Raw genomic sequence first — 23,786 nt, 5'->3', positions numbered from 1 at the left:
TCCTGAGGCCGCATTTATTGTAGCTGGGGACTTTAATAAAGAAAATAGGAGGAAACTTTACAGAAATTTGATCAACACATCTCCTGTGTTACCCGGACATAACAAACTCTTGATCATTGCTACTCACCCTTCCGGGACAGGTACAAGGCCCTCCCCTACTCTCCCTTCAGCAAATCAGATCACGACTCCATTTGGCTCCTCCCCACCTATAGGCAGAAACTTAAACAGTAAGCACCCGTGGTAAAGGACTGTTCAATGTTGAGCTGACCAATTGTAATCTATGCCTCAAGGTTGTTTTTATCACATGGACTGGGAAATGTTCCAGGTCACCTCTGAGAATAGTATCAGCGTATACAATGACTTGGTGACTGGGTTCTTCAGGAAGAGCATAGAGGATGTTGTTCCCATGGTGACGATTAGAACTTATCAGCTCAGCCTTCAACACCATAGTGCCTGCCCCCCAAGCTCATCTCTAAGAGACACAACAGTGGTAGGCCTGATTACCAACAATGATGAGACAGCCTACAGGGAGGAGGTGAGAGCCCTGGCTGAGTGGTGCCAGGAAAATAACCTCACCCTCAACGTCAACAAAATGCTTTGCACACTCTTGGCATTCTTTCAGCCAGCTTCACCTGGAAGGCTTTTCCAACAGTCTTGAAGGAGTTCGCACATATGCTGAGCACTTGTTGGTTGCTTTTCCTTCACTCTGCGGTCCAACTCATCCCAAACCATCTCAATTGGGTTGAGGTATGGTGATTGTGAAGGCCAGGTCATCTGATGCAGCCCTCCATCACTCTCCTTCTTGGTAAAATAGCCCTTGCACAGCCTGGAGATGTATTGGGTCATTATCCTGTTGAAAAACAAATGATAGTCCCACTAAGTGCAAACCAGATGGGATGGCGTATCACTGCAGAATGCTGTGGTAGCCATGCTGTTTATGTGTGCCTTGAATTCAATATAAATCACTGACAGTGTCACTAGCAAAGCACCCCCTACACATACAGAGATCATCTGTTCACCTACTCCACGTCTCACAAAGACACGGCAGATGGAACCAAAAATCTCAAATTTGGACTCATCAGACCAATGGATGGATTTCCATCGGTCTAATGTCCATTGCTCGTGTTTCTTGGCCCCGACGAACAGTCCTTGTGCTGATGTTGCTTCCAGAGGTAGTTTGGAACTCGGGAGACAGTGTTGCAACGAAGGACAGGCGATTTTTACGCTCCACGCACTTCAGCACTCAGCGGTCCCGTTCTGTGAGCTTGTGTGGTCTACCACTTTGCGCCTCAGCTGTTGTTGCTCCTAGAATTTTACACTTCACAATAACAGCACTTACAGCTGACCAGGGCAGCTCTAGCAGGGCAGAAATTGGAAAGGTGGCGGTCTAATGACGGTGGCAGTTGAAAGTCACTGAGCTCTTCAGTAAGGCCATTCCACATGCCAATGTTCCCTATGGAGATTGCATGGCTGTGTGCTTGATTTATACACCTATCAGCAACAGGTGTGGCTGAAAGAGCCAAATCCACAAATTTGAATGTGTGTGAACATACTTTTGTATATAGTGTATGTGTATTTATATTCCTGACTCAGACATTGCTCATTCTGGAGCATTCCGCTGCACCTGCGATAACGTCTGCAAATCTGTGTATGCGACCAATGAACATTTACTTGATTTGATGATTTGAGTCGTTTTCACTCTGCCATTCTGCGCATTGAAACATTTATATGAAGTAAATGTCCCGGGCAATGGGAAGCGTTGACAGGTGGAGAGAAATGCCTAAACAAACTCCGTCCGTTCGTTTACCCAGTGAAAGGTGCATGCAGGGAGGGGAAAGGCAAGGCAATGAGTGAGATTATTCTCCTTTGAAGTCTCGGGTCGATGATGTCTGTGTGTGAGTGTGTGAGTGAGTGAGTTTAAAAAGCCAAGCTGAGAAAACAGCAGTAAGAATCCTACCTCACGTAGGATAATAGTGAACTTTATTATGTCTCTGTTGGTGTTATGTTCCATGTGTGTTGCTGTGCCAACACCTCAAACAAAAACAGCCTCCTAAAACGCTTCATGATAGAAAAACACAGGTCTACATGCTCTTACATTCTAATGTGTAAGACATAGACCTAGCAGTAGCTCCGTACCCTGCAACCTAAAATCCCTTTAGTTCATATGCCTTACACTGTCAACATGTACTGTACACACTGTAGTTTGCACATGTTTCAGGACCATAGAGATTAAGGCATTGTGGTTAGGCTTTCCATTATTCCTAATCAGAAGCTATGAGGTCCTGTGTCCAAATTTTTGACCAAAGATGTGCACCGTACTCTCCTTTTGATTCCATCCTTTGCTCCAAGTGAGTTTAAATAGATGAGTTCGCTCTGCAGAAGCCAGCAGTGGTCCTGTTGAGTGTGTGACACTGGGTTCTGCTCAGCATTGTCTGAGTATGTGTGACGTTGGGTTTCTTTTTGGTCACGTTATGGTGGTAAAGTGATCTTTAGGGACCCAGTACCAGCTAGCTAGTTTACCTGTATGGTTTTGTGTTCCCCTTCTTCGTCTTACACTTCGTCAAATGTGCTTGTTAGGAAATATGCAGTGGCACAATTAATCAAAGCACTAGAACTATCATTGTGCATATTTAGGATCGCTTTAAGAAGTAAAATAATCATTTCCGTCAGGGTTCTAAAAGCCCAAGAAGTGAAACCTTTAAAATACAGCCTCACAGCTAGATATAAGAAATCCTTTAGAAGACGGGGGAAACTGAAATTAAAGCACATCTGTGATATCATTTGACTATACACTGGTCTGCCACAGAGCGGAAACATGCACAAGAATGGAGCCACAGTAGCTTATTCTCCCGAGACCCGAAGAAGTGTTTCTCCATTCTCTGAAATTTCTCCTCCTATCCACACTTTGCCCCCCCAGCCTTCTTGGTAACTGGCAACAACAAAAAATGGAAGTCAAGTAACAGCAGAGCAGTAGTCCAAAAGATTCATGTTGTCTCTGGCCTCCCTCCAGCTTCAGAGTATCTTTTTTTTTGCCTCAGACAATGACGTCGCAGCACAAAGACACTTTTGAGAAATTGCATTTTATTTGACTTTATTTGTTTTAGAGGGCCAGACAGGCAGCCATCTGTGATCTATGGAGAGATGACACTAAGGAGACGGTGATAGTGACAGTAGTGGTTGAGGAATGTAACACGCCATGGTGATAGGATTCAGGAAAATGAAGACCATGGGATTTTCACCACTGTTGTTATTGATAATAATGGCACGCCTGTGTATATTTAGTCCAACAGGTAGTAAACATTCTAGAGTTATGCCATTAGCAACAAATGTACCTAACATAATTGAATCGTTGCGTACTATACAACACATAGACTATATTTCAGCCCCCGGTTGCTGTTTCTATTGCTCTTACATTCTTCAGCAGCATGATTCATACAACTGTAAAATCTCTAGGAATTTTAAATCACACACACAAAAAAAAATATGCTTCATTTACTGTGGCTGCCAAGCTTCACAAATAATCTGTTCCACTTTGCATCTCCTGGGTAACGTTGCTGATTTAATTTCCCCAGCGATATCTACATTCAGTTAAGTTTGTATGTTATTGCATTTCAGGCATCAATCATAGGGCTTGAGTTTATCACGGCTGGAGTTTACATTATCCTGGCTCTCCTGATGACACGTCGAAATTAATTAGCCAGGTACTCTAAATGGTGTTGCAATCAATCAAATATTGAGCCTCAGCCCACAGCAGAAATGTTGCGGAAATGTTGTCAGTCACGATTACAACAGTTCGTCAATCACGATTCTAACAGTTCGTCAACTGGTACAATTTGCTCTTGAGTTCCTTCTTTTTCTCCTCACGGTGTTGTATACGTAGTGGATACACATAGTATCAAAAGGAATAACAATTAAGATGGATAAATATAGCATTTGTATGTATGGAGTGTCTCTATACATACAGTGCAGAATGTGGCACTCAGACCAATGTATTTGAGCTCTTTTCCTCCCTAAAGCCAGCCAGGAGAACCATTTCTGTCAAGACACAGCTTGCCAGGTTTCCATTTAAGAAATCTATAGTAGTCAGACAAGTTAGGAAAGGCAAAAAAGAGAGACGAGCCATTTGACTAGCCTCTTCACTCCGGGAGACCTGCAATGTTACACATTGATCTTCCCTCCCTAAAGATGACATCCCGTACCCAAAAACATATTTACCATCACTCTGGATGACCTATTCCGCAGAAACGTTTCCCTTCACCAAAGACAAATCTATAATCTGGATGCCTTTACCAGTCATTACCAGTCATTTCCGGCGATACAAATGTGTGAAAAAGAACTGTTTATATCCAACACAATATCTCCCTAAAGGTACGCTGCCATCTTGGATCAGGAGAAACACTTCACAATCAGTTATTATCAGATCTAAAAGATGTCTCTCTCTCTGTAATATGACCTCTGTGACCTCTTCAGTGAGGCCGTTTGGCTCTGAATGGTGACGGAAGACAAATTAGGTCGTAAGTGAACGTGTAGCACCATTGACTAGAGAAGTACACAGACGGGAGAAGTACACAGTAACTCTCTTGAGGTACAGACAGTGAATCAATCAGTGTTCACATTCACTGCAACACGGTCCATGCCCGGGACATCTGGAAGGAAGCTCTATGGCTGTGATTTGGTTAATAGTTGTACCCAAATGACTCATGGGCTGGAAATGGAATTGAATAGGCTTCTCGTTCATTGGCAGCAGTAACACGCTAGCTAAATGCTAATAGTGTCTGACTGGCTGGCTGTGTCTTGTTCACTCTCTCTCTCATTAGCTTGTGTCCTACTCTTGCAGACCTGGCCTGAATCTTTCCTCACTGAAAAGTTACTGTTCGGTTCATAGTTACTTATTAGACTAGCTATCACTTCCTGTTCTGGCCATGTGACTGGTGAGATCTGCATGGGCCTCTCATTGAACATGGCATAATCAGAGCTTTGTTTTGTGAATGAGACACAGCAGGATTCACTTAGACATGACAATTAAACTAGGATCCTCTCCTCCTCAGCTCTCCTGATAACATGCTAAAGCAGTCAGATAAAGTAAACCTCCCCTGTTTTATCAAGATTGATAGAAGGGATGTTCACTTAAGCTCAACAACATGTCAACATTTTGATGGCAGAGGCCAGAGACAGGTCACCGTGTGTCACTGAGCAGAGCAGTTCAGTTATATAGAGGAGAGAAGAAGAAACAACCTCCCATTGTCACCTCCAGAGTACATCTAATATGTTTATCCCTTGTTTACGGTTGTTGTCAGGACAACCTCAGATTGTTAGCTGGTGTCACTATTAGCAGGGAAATGTTGACACTTAAAAGGCATCAAACTCTTTCAGTAATGGCGTTATGTGCCCGGGCCCGTTGCAGGAATGTGTTTGTGAGTTCTTCTGTAAATCCATGTATTCTTCTCTTTTTACTTTAACAGTGTAAAAAGAGGCCCTGAAATTGCACATAATGAGCAACTACCCTGCCAATCCTGTCAGATGGTGTGACCAAAATGGTCACAGGCTGACAGTCATGTCCCCTGCGTGTTTTTGTGAAAGCAATGCTTCTGCTTCCCCCATCCATCGCAACCTCAGAACACTAGTTGGTCAGGGAGGGTTTTGCCAGCTATGTGGCAGACCCAGTACTAGCTTGTGTGTTTTATATACACTTCCTTTAAATAAACTGACGAAAGGAGAGCAACTCTACCACATGTTCTCCTCCTATACCGTGTTTAGAAACTAAGCTTATACTCATTATATTTCAAATGAATTGCAGCTTTAGGGTCCTGAACACTGGAAGTTTGTATGGGGATTCTATAATGAGTGTAAAGCCTGCTGTGTGATCATGTTTACATCTAACACCGCTGGTCCCCGTGAGTGACGGTCAGTAGTCCCCGGGATATGATATAAATGTTAAGCAATGTATCTGTTGATTTGGCTACTGTTTAGCATGTCGTTGATGTGACAGACAAATTGAATGTGTGGGACAATTGTTTTAAATCTGTCATATCATCTGAACGCTCTGTACTGGCAAAAAAAAACGTAATTAAAATACACAGTTACAGTCACTATCCCAATCCTTTTATTTTTTAAATATATTTTTTTACTTTTACCCCTTTTTCTCCCCAATTGGTAGTTTGTCTTGTCCCATTGCTGAACTCGGGAGAGGCAAATGTTGAGAGCCACACGTCCTCCAAAACAAGCCAAGCCGCCCTGCTCGCTTAACCCAGAAGCCAGCCACACCAATGTGTCCATCCAGCTGGTGACTGAGGTCAGCTTGCAGGCACTCACCCCACCACAAGGAGTCGCTAGAGCACAATAGGAGGAAAATACCATCCGGCCAAACCCTCCCCTAACACCCTCCCCGTCATTGAAAATAAGAATGTGTTCTTAACTGACTTGCCTGGTTAAATAAAGGTATAATAAAAAAAAATGTTTTAAATAAATAAAAAAACACAAACAATGATGGGCCAATTGTGTGCCGCCTCATGGGTCTCCCGGTCACGGCCTGCTGTGACACAGCCTGGGACCGAACCCGGGTCGGTAGTGATGCCTCAACCACTGCAATGCAGTGCCTTAGACCATTCTGCCACTCGGGAGGCCCAGACTCACTTCACATATGGTGAATGTTGATCTCAATCTCTAGAAAGCGTTGCAGTCCCCTGCACATTAACCATTAAGTCGATTGCAACCTTCAAACAATTGCAGCCAAATTCCCTCGAACATTAACCAGCTCTGACTTAGACCATAAAGGTCAGCGTTCTATGTTTGGGACTTAGCATACCATTTCCTCATATTCTCAGTCCACTGTACTGACTGAGTGTTCCCATAAATTATTTTTCATTCTCCGAACCCTCCAAACAGTGTGTTACAGTGCAACATCCCCCCCCCCCCTCAACTCCAGATTGACAGGTAATGCCTGTAGTAAGCCTTAGGTAGACCTTTGGGTACTGCAGCAGCATTTGACAGTAGCTAAGGGGTGTCTATTTCTCTCCCCAGATTGACAGGTAATGAACCCCTGTCCATTCTACCGCTGAGCTCTCAACCCGAGGAGAACGTGGGAAGGGCCCACTACAAGCTGTGTGACCGGCTCAAACTGGAGAAGAAGCAGCGGCGGATGTGTCGACGGGACCCGGGCGTGGCCGAGACCCTCATGGAGGCCATCAGCATGAGTGCCCTGGAGTGCCAGTACCAGTTCCGCTTTGAGAGGTGGAACTGCACCTTAGAGGGGCGCTACAGAGCCAACCTTTTGAAAAGAGGTAGGGACAGAAAAGCATTCCAACTTCATATAGAAGTATAAATGTATTATGTTTTCAACTTACAGATAACTCCTTTCTGACGTTCATGGGTGGAGGTGGTGATACATTTTTGTAATGCCATAGTAGATAGTACAGTAGAGAGAGACCATAGTAGATAGTACAGTAGAGAGAGGCCATAGTAGATAGTACAGTGGAGAGAGGCCATAGTAGATAGTACAGTAGAGAGAGGCCATAGTAGATAGTACAGTAGAGAGAGGCCATAGTAGATAGTACAGTAGAGAGAGGCCATAGTAGATAGTACAGTAGAGAGAGGCCATAGTAGATAGTACAGTAGAAAGCTGAAGTATATTTTCCCAATAATGGCAACTTTCAATTGCTCATTTTGAGTGTCCATTAGGAAGCTGGTAGCTGATATCCTTCCTCTTGCTCCACACCTCACTCCAGGTTTTAAGGAGACAGCCTTCCTGTATGCCGTCTCCTCAGCAGGCCTGACTCACGCCATGGCCAAGGCGTGTAGCGCCGGGCGGATGGAGCGTTGCACCTGCGATGAAGCCCCAGACCTGGAGAACCGCAAGGCCTGGCAGTGGGGCGGTTGTGGTGACAACCTCAAGTACAGCAACAAGTTTGTCAAGGACTTCCTGGGCAAACGCTCCAACAAGGACCTGCGTGCCCGCGTGGACATGCACAACACTAACGTGGGTATGAAGGTGAGTGTGGAGGGGAGCCGTGTTGGATGACGCGGTACATTTCATCTTGTTGAATTATGGGATACAGTAATTAGTGTATCCCGCTAACAGCCCTTTTGTCACAACTTTTCCTGTAAAACAGAAACAATTAATATTTTTGGGTTGGCTGGTTGATTGATTGATTGACTGACTGACAGTGTAGTTTGCTATACCTTTGCCCTGTACAACTACTTTAAGGACGTAGGCCTATGTTGTCCTGTCTTGAGATGGTTAAGATCCGTGGGTGTATTCTAGGGTGAATATTTTCTGAATCTCCTACAGACAACTATATAATGTAGGGTTGGTAAATTATTGTTCTCCAAATTTACCTCCGTCTCTAAAGACACAGCAAAATGACCAGAACCAGTGAAAATGACCAGAGAGGAATTTAATGTGACCATGAGAGGAATAACAATGACAAGAGTTTTTACAGCTATGTTTCCATGGTCGACAGAGAATCGTTTACCCACATGCTGTGGTTATTAAACAAATACTACAGATCCTCAAGCATCCCACTTAATGGTGAGGTGAAAGGCCAGCCTAAATCACTTAAATTGACTGCTTAAAGTCAGAGGCCACACGTTAATCAAACTTTGGTTTTCCCTCTCAAATTAGAGATTTAATTGCCTCTGTTTGTGCCTTAGCGAGATTCGACAATTGTTTGAGGTGAGGGAGTGAGTTTTTTTTCATCCCTCTGGCTTGGACGTGATTTTAATAGTAAAATCAAAAAGAAGAGAGAATGGTGTTAAAATGTCAAGCCAAAGCAAACTCAAGGTCCTGGCAGCCGCTACCTTGACTCAGATTTTCTCCTATTGTAGCCATTTTAATTTTAGCATGAATATAAATTATAGCAGAAGCACACTTCCCCAAATGTTAGCAGACACAAACCTCTCCCCGAAGACCCGTGGTGTGTGTTCTTCCTTTTCAGCCTGGCTCTCCAAATCCATTCTCAGGTTCTTTTATTTGTGATAAAAGATTTACAACACTGTTTTGGTCCAGGTTTTTTCTTATTTTCAGATTTAGTGAGGTGTACTACGTCCCACATGAAGCACAAATCTTGGAATGTGCCAGCCTCTGGAATCCCTAGAACATTTAAAGCTGACACTTCACATTTCCCTGAACTAAACTGCAAGTGTGGCGAATAATGCAGCACTTATTTCGTATTCCCCCATCTGTTTCCCAGTGTGTGAGAACAGAACCGGAGGGAGACCGTCTGTCCACTCCAGGCCTCCTCTGGAGAATACACGTTATGGATTTTAACACATAACCTTTAATTTAACGTTGTGGTCGGCCGATGCTGACTGAGCTGTACACAAATGAACCATTCCCAGCCACAGAGATTTCAAGCAACGTCGCAACGTGTACTATTCAGCAGTGCTATTCAGCAGTGCAGTGCTGTATTTGGCCAAACAAGGAGCCTAAAACACACCCGTTCACACCCCCACAAGTTAAAGTTGGTCGAGCATTAATGGTCAGAGGTGTTCTCTCAAGTTCAACTCGAGTCCACATTCCGTGTCGTCTGTTGGGTAGATCCCGTTATATGTATTATGAGAAATCTTCAGGCCTCAACATAGTTGACGTAAAAAATGGTTTTGTTTAGCTTTACACTTGCTAGCCTAAAGTTCCACCCCCCCCCTACTTGAATCGAAACAGTAGAGTTATGAAGTTGGCCTGGTGAAAGAGATGGACCTTGGGGGTTTTTGACTCCCACATACCTTAAAACAAACCAAGAACAGGGGCCAGGGTCTGAGTCTTCTGTCTCCTTCTTTCCCATGGCCGAGGAACTCAATGGATCTTTTCTTCAGAAAAAGTGCCTCTCAGCGTGTCCTCCACTTACTGTTAGGAATAACCATGATGACTTTAATCAAACTCTATTACCGAATGTTATCGTAGCAGTCTGTATCGACACCTTCCCACCCACAAACATTATCTTTGAAACTATTGCTTATAGTGTAGCACATTTTTTATTAAGATTCTTTGGTTGGGGAGTGACAACAATGTGACATTGTTGTCATGTCAATGTTGTATTATGTTAATAGCAGTATATCAGCAATAATTAGAGGCTCTAGATCGTCTAACTCTGTGGTATGTATGAGTATACACAGAGAAGATAATCATGGCCTCTGTTCTCATCACATTTTAATACACTGATGTTCTGTGTGCGTAAAGGCTTCATATTGGACACATTTCTTATGCAATTAGGACTTACTACATAGGCCCATTGTGCTGCAGAAATGACAGGGGAGTCTAAGTCATTTTCTTCTTCTTTGAAACCTTGCTGTCCATACAAAGTGCAAAATGGGTCAAAGCTAATATTATGTCATTTCAGGCAGTCCCTTTGATGCCCTGTGACGGCTGACTGTATGTCCCTCTCCTCTCCCACCACCAGGTGATCAAAGCAGGGGTGGAGACCACCTGCAAATGCCATGGCGTCTCGGGCTCCTGCACCGTCCAGACGTGCTGGAGGCAGCTCTCGCCCTTCCACGAGATCGGCAAGCAGCTGAAACAGCGCTACGAGACCTCACTGAAGGTGGGCAGCTCCACCAACGAGGCCACGGGGGAGGGGGAAATCTCACAGGCCCGGCCCCAGCAGCAGCAGAACCCCTCAACGGGCCCCAGCAACGACCCGATCCCACGCACCACGGACCTGCTCCACATCGAGGACTCGCCCAGCTTCTGCCGGCCCAGCAAGTACTCGCCGGGCACCTCGGCCAGGAAGTGCTACAAGGACAAGAACTGCGACGCCATATGCTGCGGCAGGGGCCACAACACCCAGAGCCGCGTGGTGACCCGGCCATGCCAGTGTCAGGTGCGCTGGTGCTGCTACGTCGAATGCAAGCAGTGCACGCAGAGAGAAGAGGTCTACACCTGTAAAGGTTAGCCCAGTCTTAGCTTCCTGCTCGCCCCTTGCCTCTGACCGGACTCAGCAAGTGGAGGGTGGTTGTTGATGGTGAAGGGGGGGGGGGTGAATGGTGTTCTAGGACAGAGGTTTGACTCTCACTCAACCCCCTTGTGGCTGTCATAAAGAGAGAGAGAGCGAGAGTTCTGCGGCAGAGGAGAGAGCAAGACGATGGAGATGGAGGACCTTTATAAGCACTTTGAGGGATTTTCTGTTCTATGGGTTTTGTTTTAATACCCTGTGGCCCCAGCCAATGGTGGTTGGGGTTGCAGGAGGAGATTGGCCTTGTCTGACAACAGGGTCAACATGGGTCTCATGTTTTCTCGTTGCAGAGTTGGAGCTTTGGAGTAAGGCTACCTCACCTATTCAACATGCAGTCAGATGTGTCAGTGAGAAAAAGCAGCACTTTGTCGCTGTCTCCGGCTAGCATGCTGTTAATGAGGATCCAATAGAATGACCGTAATGGTAAAAGACTGGCTTTTGGGCCTTGCCCAATGTAGAAATGTGTGTGTGTGTGTGTGTGTGTGTGTGTGTGTTAGCGAGTGAGGTTGAAGAGGTGGGTCAAATTACAACTCATATGGCAATCATGGTAACCATATTCAGAAACTGTTAAGAAGACAGGGTGTAAGATGAATTCTACACACACATATTTACACACACACAAACACACCACTGTGTGTATGCATATGTATGTAAATAAATTAAATTGTATTATAATGATATTATATACACTTGCTACTTATCTGAATATGTTTCAACAAACCACTAACCACACAAATGCATTGTTGTTTGTGTGTTCTCGCTCTCTTCTGCTTTTTATTTTCTTTTGACAAGGCCCTTTGGAAAGCAGCACATGTGTGTCCTTTGTCTCACTCTGTGGATCATTTATGGACCCTTTGGGACTACTCCTTCACGAGGAGAGAAAACACGCTCATTTGTCTTTGATTCTTTTACACTAGAGTGAAATTGTTGGTGAATACATTTGCCAGTCATTTTAGGCTACTCTTGGCCTTGAGCGAAGTCAACTAATGTTCAGGGAATAACTGAAACCACTATATCTTATTTGGACTGATGGTAAAAAGAAAAAAGAAAACCTGTATGTAATGAAAGTTCAGTGAGAGAATGGACTTGCTTTTCTGAGTTTAGTGTCTACTGCTGTCACCGTGACAACAGGAGACCGCCTGACCAGTTGAGAATGCATCTTCCAATCAGACGAATAGTGCTCTAACTAGAACAGCTTCTTGGTACTTAGCCCTCTATTTAAAAAAAGAAAAGCAAATCTTGCCGGTAATAATACTATAATAACACTATTCTCTCATATCCTTCCTTCCTTCCTCTCTCTACACCCCCCATTCAAGTATTAACGGTGGAGATTGAAAATGAACAGTATGATCCAATGGAAAAATGTCTTACACAGTTACACCCTCAAGCAAATTTGGTATTTCACATATAGTCCCGCTGAAGCTCGCAACAACAAGGTGACAAAAATGTGTTTGCGACGACAAAGCAAATGTATGCTCTAGCTGTATGCCTATGCATTGTCTATCCATTGTTTTTGGGGCATGGCTACCACAACTCCACGACTGCAAAGGTACAATCTCCTTTCGTGTTGTTTTGACAGTAATTCTCTCTCTGGCAGGTTACTGTTATGTTGCACAAGTCTAAAATGTAATGTTGGATGCTTGATGCTTCAAATGACTGGCGGAAAAGGCAGAGCCAACCCTCTAAAACACCCACAATAACTCATGAGATGCCAAGTCATCCTTAGATTCCCTTTAGATATACAACCACGTTGCCTGTTTCAGGTGGGTGAGAATGAACTACTGAGGGAGGAACCCGACATTGTAAGATAGCCCCATTCACGCACTGAAGCCCCAGAAGTCCTTTATCATTTCCCCTTTTAAAGTATTTAAAGATCCTGTATTTATGAGTATAAACAGTGCATATGTTTGTGTTTTCCTTTTGCTTGTTGTAAATAACAATGGTTTATTCTCCTGTGGTATAGAGACAAGAGTGAGGCACATGGTAAAATCTCACAGGCAAGTAAAGAGGAAGTTGGTAGCAATAATGAGGTTTAGGACCAAGACGTTTGATGCTGGAAAGGCAAGTGGTCAAATTTAAGTTGATGCATAAGCCTACAGCTAAATCATGAATATGGAGTACATTGCTGCTGAAAACTTTTGATTGTACGTGATCATCAGTAAGTGAAAAAACATTACTAGATAGCTGTGGTCCGAGCTGTTTTCGAGGGCATTGGCATGCTACGTTAGAAGCGGTGACACTCACAGGATTGATGTATGATTCAACCCACCGTGACTGATCAAGGAATAGCAGCATGCTTTGAGAAGGGCGTCTAGCCTAGCGAAGGTTGGTTGGTTCATCCTCTAGAGCTGGATTCCAAACATGCCAAATAACGAATGGTCAAAACCTACATAGAACTTTGCACGTTACATGGAATCCATAATGGCTATGCTAAGGAGCCTGAGCATAAATGCCTGCTTCCCACAGCTTCTGGTGAGTGTATTCTACACACGCTCCTCTGCACAAGACTGGTTCTCTACAGTGGTAATTTATTGAACGTATATAAAAGGTCAACAGAGTCATGACGAGAGGAATACAGGATGCACATTGCATGTATTTTGTATGTTTTATACTGTACATATACACACACACACGTTTTCTTTTTCAAGACAAAGGACGGCATGATGCAACGGTTGTTTCTCAATTGTCATTGTCTTAGTCCTTCATATTCTATTTTTGAACTCATAGCTCTGCACTGTGTAGTTGTCCGTGGATCATGTATAAAAATCTATTTTGTAGAAAAAGTGAAAATAAAAGAAAGATAAATTATTTTGAGATATTTTATGAGCATGTGTTTAATGTAAATAACGTAAAGTCAAAACTGATTTTATATACCTGTTTTTTTTACTCTGTTTTTTTTTTCTCCTTTAGGCTTGTATGAGTGTTTTGCTTCTTTGGGGTGGAGGCTTCAAGAGGCAGTGTATTCTATAAAGTCAGTTTCTATAGATAACTCTAACATTTGCAGTTCCTAAGCACAAAACAAATCCTTACAAATTTAGTAACTGAACACTTCTCTTCCCTTTTTCAACTGTTATATGCGACACATCTGAAGGCAATTCTAAAGGCAATTAAATAGATCATAATCAGCTGGGTGCTTTTATGTAATTGACATCGCACAGTACTGCGCAAGTATTTTTCTAGCATTCCGATTTGTAGCGTGATCCGTTTGTTTGAGGGGTTGGCGAGAGGTGTTTGGGTTCTGTCTGTACCCCGTAACATAACCTTCTGTGGAGATAAACACACTGACCAAACGCAGAGTGGTATTGGTGTGAACTCATTCAACTTTTGGTATACTCTGATGAGAGGGTCACATTCACTGTGTACATTTGTTTTAGGATTTGTGCTGTGCTTGCCAATAAACAAAACAAACATCTATTCCTCTTTGTGATAATACTATACCAGCAAAGCTTTGTCCATGTTCACTTATTCATGTCTTATGGGAACCTAAATTATTGTCCTCTACCTCATGTGTATAGCTTGTAGGTATAAACAGATCACGAATGACTGGTAAGAATGTATTTAAGTTATTTAACATCTTTGTATAACAAAGGCAAGAAAACCTGAAATAATAAATGAATTTTTAAATGATGTGAATGTTTGGTCTCATTCATACCCAGTGGTTATATAGCCATTGCTAAGAGGAGTTTGGTCCAAGTCGAAGCAAGCAAACAGTAAAAGTTCTACCCCACTACTAATCCACCTTTCCTTTCTACCCAGAACTCAAAGCGACTTGTTGATATAGGTTCCAATATGCAATAGTATTTCCAAGCTGTTTGGAGTTCTGGAGACTTAAGGGGTTAATTAAGAGTAGTGGAGCTAAATAGAGGGAGAGGTACACACCCCCGTCATCAAATTCAAGACAAGTACGTCCAGCTATTAGAGCCACTCTCAGTTGGAAAACGCTCTGCATCCCCCGTCGGGGACTGATGTCACGGACAAGAAAGGCCATGTCTGCGACGTGTTACGCCATGTTGAGATAAGTGTTCATTAGAATCTGATACCGACTCCTGTTGGATTGCCATATACATCATGGAGACGCAGCCTCTGTTTGCTAGGACATTTCAAATGTCTTCCTTCGACGCCCAAGGGTAGCATGAGACTATCAGGCCCTTACAACCCTAGTCTTTCATCGTACAGTACACATTATCAATCTGTCATGGTGTCTGCTTACCAGAAAGTCAAACACATTTATTTTGTAGCTCATTACTATAGGATATCAACATAAACATTTCCCTCTCTTTTGGATTAGACAGTACTGGACACATTTGCCAAAACTGATACAATCTCCCTGTTGAACTAGTATTATTTAAACAAACTCAATTCCCCCTACCAGATGTGTAAAGAATTAAGGGAGTTTTCTTTCTCAACAAGCTACGTGGACGAAGCTTCTCGTGGCTCAATGCGCACATGCCTGGAAGTTCTGACTTAATCCAAATGAAAGAGACCTAGAGTCCCTGAATCTGCATCAGAAAGAAAAAAGAAAAAAACTCACATCAGAGTGCGAAAACAAAACTCAATTACAGGGGAGTGTATCTGTTCTAATACCTAAAACATCACTGGAAAAGCCCAGAGATATCCTCAACACGTGTAGTTGTATTACCCAGCCACTAAAGTTACAGACAGGAGGGCCCTGGTGGTAGATATGCCTCCCCAGGGTCCTACTCACCTTGCCCTGAGGAACAGTGTGGCCTGAATATTCCCCACTCAGCCCCACCCCTCAATACTTCCTGCCCAGTACCAGGCTCTAATACGAGCCGTAGCTCTGCGGTGTGCTGTCATCCAGCAACGTTTTGACAGCTGCTACCATATAGGAAGTGGGTGCCACTAGAGCACAGACTAACAAAAATCGAGTACATGCCTCAAAAAGCAAAAATCGAATACAAGCCTCAAATACACCCCCCCCCTTCTTTCTCTCTATCGTTCTCATCCTTCTGCTCTGCTGAGGCACACAAAAGGATAGGCGGATAGGCCCAAGATGCTCAAAGCTTAGTGAAGAAGGCTATGAGATAATGTTAACTGAAAACCCTTGAACTACTGAAAATGGCATAAAATTGTTAAATGCTTACATCCCATCATGCCCACCCCCATCCTACAAGAAGATAGTGTACTTCTTAGTTTGTAGATGTTTTACTGAGGACTGTTGATTGTGGTTTAGTTGATTCCTCTGTAATTAAATGTAGTGTTGAGACCTAGGAGGTACATGGCCATAGCTATCACTTAGCTGCTACTAAGTGTGCTACTGCTGCTTGGAGAGCTAGAATGCAACCTAAAAGTGACTGTCGAGACTGGCCAGTGACAGACATTTAACAATTACCTGAAAAATGCAGAGTTTTACCAGTAGTACACAGCACTCCATATGACTTCAGACTGTTCATCAGAATGCCTCAACCGTACATTTTTGCCCAAGGACGATCTCAGGATGAAACAGGGAGTGAGTTCCCTGCCCTGTAAAAACACCTTAGCTCATACAGGTCTGTGCATTTAGATGTTTTTTTCTTCGTCTTTTTTAGCTCTTTGGGAAAAAGTTAGTTCCTGTCTGGAAAGTGTGATAGGAGGGGTCTGTGCTAGGCGGTGCTGCCTTAGCTCGCTCACTTCCTGCACCCTGCCCAATAACGTCCCCTGTTTACAACTGTTTTTGATTGTTGTCAAGTACCTGTCAAGGTTCCCACTTGTCCCCCCATGCCTGGAAAAACATGTGAGCTCAGCATCTCTCAAAACAGGAGCAAAATAAAATGCACCGGGCGGAGGAAAATGACTTGCGCATCTGGTTGTGACCCCTGCTAAGGTATCTGCTGTGAAGACAAGGACTTCCTTTGTTTAAGCTCAAATGCTGGCATGTTATGTGATAAAATTGGCATCTTTCTGTCAGTTAGCTGTCTGAGCAAGCTGGTAAATACTCCGCAATTTGAAGCTACTAGCAACCTATACCACTCATGGCACCTGACACCATGGTAATGAGGATCAATAGTTAGTAAACACGTATGACTAATGATGGGTGTTTGTTTTTGCCTTTACTCGTTGTATGTCGAGAGGCAAAGGTCCAAGGCAAGTCAACGGACAATTTACTTTAAAGATGTTCGGCAATGTTCTTTTAGTTAGTCGAGACAGTAAGGGCTCTACTGAATCCGCATCACGGATGTTCAGCTTAACGTCATGATTGAAATTGAAAGGCAATGTTCCCGACAAAGCTGAGGCTGCATCCATGGTAAAACGCTGCCTACGTCGGCTCAATCGGAAATTGCCTTCAAATTTCTAGCGCGCAATCTGTAACACTTCACCTTCACAGATTGAATACAGCCTTAAGTGTGTCCACTTGTAACCGCTCTGCCACTAGTCAGGAGGTTCTGCTAGCACTTTCTTTCCCACCGTGAGGAGAACCCTAGCAGACGTTGTCTGAGGCAAGATGAGATGGACAAGGATGGACATAACTGGCTCAGGAGGTTTTCAACCGTTGTTCCCAATCATAAAAATGTCATCTTCACATGACAAAGCCAATCGCTCAAAATCCCCACCTTTTTCACATGCTCCCACTCCTACCCAAATCCAGGAGAATAGTTCAATATAGAACAAAAATTCTATAATGTTCAGATGGGCCTAAGTCAACATTTTCCTTCAGGAAAACTATAATCATAATAAATAAACAAATAAATCTATAAATAATAGTGGAGCATGTGTTTCTTTCATTGGCATACATACTTGGGGAGTGAGGAAAGCCCTGGAGATCCCATAGCGGGGTTTCTAGGGGGATGGGATAAACATAGAGCTGTGTAGAAGCCTTTGCGTTTGGCAGGGCTGTTGTGCTCGCGATTGCACAGGGGGAATTGGTGCACTTGCCAGGAGAGGTGCAGGGTTAGCAGAATTTTATTCTGAGAGGAAATTCCTTCTATTACTCCGTTATTCATCCCATTCTCGGAGGGGTTGGATGCCCTAAATGCTGTAGCAGAGACGAGTCCGAATAAAAACGTTTCATCCCCATGGATATCCAACCAGGAAAGTAGTGCATATTATTTATCAGAGCTGAAGGATATGTGGGATACACACTTCCTATTGACTTCATCACTCAAGAGTTGCACAGTGCCTTCTTCAGAGGAGTGCCTTCCAACAGTGCCTTCCAACAGCATAGAGGTATCTGGGATAAGTATTGAAAAACAAGGACTATAACAAATGTTTGCTACCACGAAAGGGAAGACTCCCTTCACCGGACCTAACATATGTTGTTTGCATCAGGAAACATGAAATATTGACTAGTTGGAGAGGCTGTGCTTTCTCACAAAATGTCCAGGTACTGTACAGTACATTCAGCTGTACTGTACTGAATGTACTGAGCAGCTCACCGATCATTGCACCTGTACATAGCCCATCTGTAAATAGCCCATCCAACTACCTCATCCCCATACTGTATTTATTTATTTAGCTCCTTTGCACCCCAGTATCTCTACTTGCACATTAATGTTCAGCACATCTATCACTCCAGTGTTTAATTGATATATCGTAATTACCTCGCCACTATGGCCTATTTTATTGCCTGACCTCCCTGACCTCATTTGCACACACTGTATATATACTTCTTTTTTATACTGTATTATTGACTGTATGTTTGTTTATTCCATGTGTAACTCTGTGTTGTTGTATGTGTCGAACTACTTTGCTTTATCTTGGCCAGGTCGCAGTTGTAAATGAGAACGTGTTCTCAACTGGCCTACCTGGTTAAATAAAGGTGAAATTAAAAAGAAAAGAAAAAATTCAATGACATGACAGGCCTGGATGAATTAGGTACATAAGGGTGTGGTAAGGTTCAACATGGTAAACATTAATACTGTATAACACAATTTACTGCAAACGTCTAGTCAAAATAAAATACAAAAACATTGGTGAAATTCTATACCCACTTTAGCATGTTGCCAATTAGTGAACATAGAATCGTGGCTCTGCTCTCTACGTACATGATCATTGACTATGGGATATCAGGTTGTGTCTATATCGGGGTGTCTGCCTGCAGCCTGTTGGTCAGCCTGATGAAATAGGGGGTTCTGTGGGATGGGGATGGGGATGGTGAGATCCTGCTAACGTTTGTCCAGTAAAGATTCCCCAGCTGTCCCAAGGATTAGGCTGTGTGCTTATGTGATTAGGCCACATGGCACCGTGGCTAGACCAGGCGCCTCTGGCCCACCCGGGGAATGTGTGATGGGACATGGGATGGGTGATGGCTTGTACCCAGTAGTGATGTTTAGAGTTGTAGTGACATGTTTTGGAGATTTAGAGATATCTGTCTATTATTTTGAATGCCAGAAATTGAACAGAAGTATTTAATACACTGAGTACAAAACATTAAGAACACATCAAATCAAATCAAATTGTATTTGTCACATGCGCCGAATACAACCTTACAGTGAAATGCTTACTCGACACCCCTTAACCAACAATGCAGTTTCAAGAAAAATAAGTTATGTAAAAAAAATAGATAAGTAAAAAATAACCTTCCTAATATTGAGTTGCAAGTCACTCATTGCAAAGATACACAAGGACCTTCAGCGTTCTCTGTTACTGGGAGAGGGGTCTATTAGCTAATCACACCCTTTTAGTATGTCATAAATTTGAGGATTCCATTCAAAATTTGGTTTGTCTAAATCCAAAGTGTCACTTGGTGTCAATTTAAATGAAGGGAAATAACAATTGTGAGCAAATTTTTGAATCATATCACTTTGGCAAATTATTTATAAAGGATTGAGGACCTTAGATTTAATCATTTGTGGCTTCCGTTTCAGAAAATCCTTATTTACCAAAAATGTGTAATTGGTGTTACCTTCATAAATGTTACCATATGGCACAATGATGGCACAATGTCATCATAATGGTAAAAAAATGATTTAAAGTCATTAAGCCACCACATTTGTTTATTTAGAATGGGAAGATAAAAATAAATAAAATAAATCTAGAAAAATGGGGTACATTTTTTTTCAAATTAAAATATGACCATAATTCAATCACCCAGATGAATGTGTTGATTCTAATATAGTCCAAACGACCATAAATGAGAAGACTCCTTTGCATATAATTAAACATCTAATACATGTTCTCACTGAAGAGTAATTCTTGTGAGGTTATTGATTTCTACAAAAATAACAACCGACAAAGGTCCGGATGGGAAGCATGGGAAAGTTTGAAAACATGGGAAACATTGATGTTAACGGTAAGAACTCTAGCTTTCCCCCTGTATCCTCTTACCGAAATGTGTTCATGTTGGCTGAGAGCTCAATTTTGACTGACATGTGGAACGACAAACAGTGTGACAGCGTGGTGCGTGCTGTGAGCGCCGCATCCCTCCAGCTCAGAGCCCTGCACAGCTGCACACGGTGGAGGAAGTCCACACACACTACCAGACACTATGGCACAGAGTCAACAGAAACGCTGACCTCATGGGTCATAACCGGCGTTAGCTAAAGTAAGGTAGTGAAAGCATTTGAGTAGCCCGTAAAATCAGATATTCTAACAAAAATATTCTCTGCTCAACCTGTGAAAGTGCAGTGCCGCTAACTTATACTCTCTCTCTCTCTCTCTCTCTCTCTCTCTCTCTCTCTCTCTCTCTCCCTCTGACTCTCTCGTTCTCTCGTTCTCTCTGACTCTCTCGTTCTCTCTCTCTCTCTCTCTCTCTCTCTCTCTCTTTCTCTCTTTCTCCCTCTCTTTCTCTCACTCTCGCTATCTCTCTCACTCTCTTGATGACAAAATATTTCTGGTGGTCTATCAACAGTATTAAACGATATTAAGCAGTTGTACTGTATAAGGAAAACCGTTGTAGAGCTGCAGCAGAACAGACATTTACTGTTGGGGGTGAGAGGCTGTGGGCATTCACCCTCTGTCTCACCAGCTGTGCACTTCAAACAGTCTATTTAGCTACCGACATTTATAGAGTGTCTCATGGAGCACTGTCACAATTTGTACTCATTCGAGTCAACGTCAAAGTCCATGATGCCAATTCAAGCACTTTCAATTTACTGAATAAAACTGTGTCTATTAATCGTCAACCAACAGTATTATAGTTAATTATGTTGTTGTGCAAATAAGGGTCCGTCCCCATGAGTTTATTTTTCTTTCCCGAATATTTTAACACCTTAAGACATGCCAATAGTGAATCAACATAATGAAACGTGGTAGATGTGTGACTGAGTTTGAGGAATGCACTGAGCCCTACAGCCCTCCATCCCTAGCTACTGTTGTAATCCCAACCACAAATGCTAGATAGCTTGTCTTAGTGTGAATTCCCACCCTGGCTGTTTTTTTCAGCCAGGCCCGTGTTTGCCAACCAAATTGAATCCCAGTGGATAGGGGGGTCTTGTTTAACCGAGAGGCACTTAAAGATCTGTCACAAAGAGCTCAACAAGAGTGGCTTGCTGGATTTCAATGGGAGCCTCTCGTAAAGAAGGGGGGACTATTCTAGAAGAAGAAAAAACATGGAGAGAGGGGCGGATCTCCATTTTGTGTGAATTTGGTCATTTGTTGACTGAGGTCGGCCCCTTAAGATTAGTGGGGTGAAATGTGTTAATCCATTGATTTTGCAGGAGTTAACACACTGGCCCGGGTCCAAGTGAGACTTAAGTCACAATGAAGAGTGGAGGACAGATATTGAGAGGAGATGGTGGGAAAGTTGAAATGCTGCTTTTCTTTGAGAAAAAGAGGGAATTTGAAGATCATTCTGAAGAGGAAATTAGAACGATGGCCTGCGGTAGGTTTGTTTCACTCTAAAAACCAACTCCATGGATACTCTTCCTCATCTCCTCCACCTGATCAATGCAATTCAGTTGAAAATCATTGTTAGCGATTTAGTTAACGTACGTAGTTAACGTACGTAGTTAACGTACGTAGTTAACGTACGTAGTTAACGTTGTTACACGTTTATGTGGAAAAGAAGTGGATATATAAGATATAAAGGATAAGGTATCAGACAAGTCTGTCAGATGTCTGTAATCTAGGTTAACCAAACTATGTTGAACTAGACCAGGTATTCCCAAACTGGGGTACGCGCAATGCCATCGGGGGTATGTCAAATAAAAATGTGATTCACATTTAAAAATATATATATACACCACCCTTCAAACGTTTTGGGTCAGAAATGTCCTTGTTTTTGAAAGAAAATCAAATTTGTCGTCCATTAAAATAACATCAAATTAATCAGAAATACAGTGTAGACATTGTTAATGTTGTAAATGACTATTGTAGCTGGAAACGGCAGATTGTTTTATGGAATATCTACATAGGCGTACAGAGGCCCATTATCAGTAAACATCACTCCTGTGTTCCAATGGCACGTTGTGTTAGCTAATCCAAGTTAAGCATTTTAAAAGGCTAATTGATCATTAGAAAACCCTTTTGCAATTATGTTAGCACAGCTGAAAACTATTGTTCTGATTAAAGAAGCAATACAACTGGCCTTATTTAGACTAGTTGAGTGTCTGGAGCATCAGCAATTGTGGGTTATATTAAATGGGCAGAAACAAAGAACTTTCGTCTGAAACCCATCAGTCTATTCTTGTTCTGAGAAATGACGAGAAAATGGCAAGAAACTGAAGATCTCGCACACCGCTGTGTCCTACTCCTGTCACGGAACAGCGCAAACTGGCCCTAACCAGAAGAGAAAGAGGAGTGGGAGGCACAACTGAGCAAGAGGACAAGTACATTAGAGTGTCTAGTTTGATAAACAGGCGCCTCACAAGTCCTCAACTGGCAGCCTCATTAAATAGTACCTACAAAAGACCTGTCTCAACGTCAACAGTTAAGCGGCAACTCCGGGATGCTGGCCTTCTAGGCAGAGTTGCAATGAAAAAGCCAGATCTCAGACTGGCCAATAAAAATAAAAGATTAGGATGGGCAAAAGAACACAGGCACTGGACAGAGGAAGATTGGAAAAAAGTGTTATGGACAGACAAATCTAAGTTTGAGGTGTTCAGATCACAAAGAGGAACATTTGTGAGACATAGAAAAAATGAAAAGATGCTGGAGGGGTGCTTGACGCCACCTGTCAAGCATGGTGGAGGCAATGTGATGGTCTGGGGAAGCTTTGGTGGTGGTAAAGTGGGATATTTGTACAGGGTAAAAGGGATCTTGAAGAATGAAGGACATCACTCCATTTTGCAACGCCATGCCATACCCTGTGGACGGTACTTAATTGGAGCCAATTTCCTCCTACAACAGGACAATGACCCAAAGCACAGCTCCAAACTATGCAAAAACTATTTAGGGAAGAATCAGTCTGCTGGTATTCTGTTTATAATGGCGTGGCCCGCACAGTCACCGGATCTCAACCCTATTGAGCTGTTGTGGGAGCAGCTTGACTGTATGGTACGTAAGAAGTGCCCATCAAGCCAATCCAATTTATGGGAGGTGCTTCAGGAAGCATGGGGTAAAATCTCTTCAGATTACCTCGAGAAATTGACAACTAGAATGCCAAAGGTCTGCAAGTTTGTAAATGTTGCAAATGGAGGATTCTTTGATAAAAGGACACAATTACTATTTCAATTAAAAATCATTATTTATAACCTTGTCAACGTCTTGACTATATTTCCTATTCATTTTGGAAGTCATTTCATGCATGTTTTCATGTAAAACAAGGACATTTCTAAGTGACTGCAAACTTTTGAACTGTAGTGTATATATAAATAAAAAAATCTCACATTTTCAAACAGTCCATTTATATTTTCCAAAGGGGCTATACATTTGTGTGAGTTTTTTCTCTCACCTGAGTATCCTCGTTTCATTGCCAGAAATAAAACTAAACCATCTAGTGTTCTCGTGCAATTAACAACACAA

At 42.8% G+C, this 23,786-nt stretch overlaps 1 protein-coding gene across 1 annotated transcript in view; it reads left to right on the top strand.

The window, feature by feature from the left end:
* The window catches only part of LOC112226790 (protein Wnt-9a), a 29,993-nt gene extending 15,420 nt beyond the window's left edge, over positions 1–14,573 (top strand). The window contains exons 2-4 of the mRNA XM_024391344.2: positions 7,021–7,280; positions 7,725–7,987; positions 10,395–14,573. Of these exons, the coding sequence (XP_024247112.1) occupies positions 7,021–7,280; positions 7,725–7,987; positions 10,395–10,886 (1,015 nt within the window). The 3' untranslated portion in view covers positions 10,887–14,573. The remainder of the gene's footprint in view (positions 1–7,020; positions 7,281–7,724; positions 7,988–10,394) is intronic.
* Positions 14,574–23,786: the final 9,213 nt, after the last annotated feature.

Source organism: Oncorhynchus tshawytscha, linkage group LG28, assembly GCF_018296145.1.
Source record: "Oncorhynchus tshawytscha isolate Ot180627B linkage group LG28, Otsh_v2.0, whole genome shotgun sequence".
In the NCBI taxonomy this organism is placed as follows: domain Eukaryota; kingdom Metazoa; phylum Chordata; class Actinopteri; order Salmoniformes; family Salmonidae; genus Oncorhynchus; species Oncorhynchus tshawytscha.
This window is presented reverse-complemented; position numbering and strand designations above follow the sequence as displayed.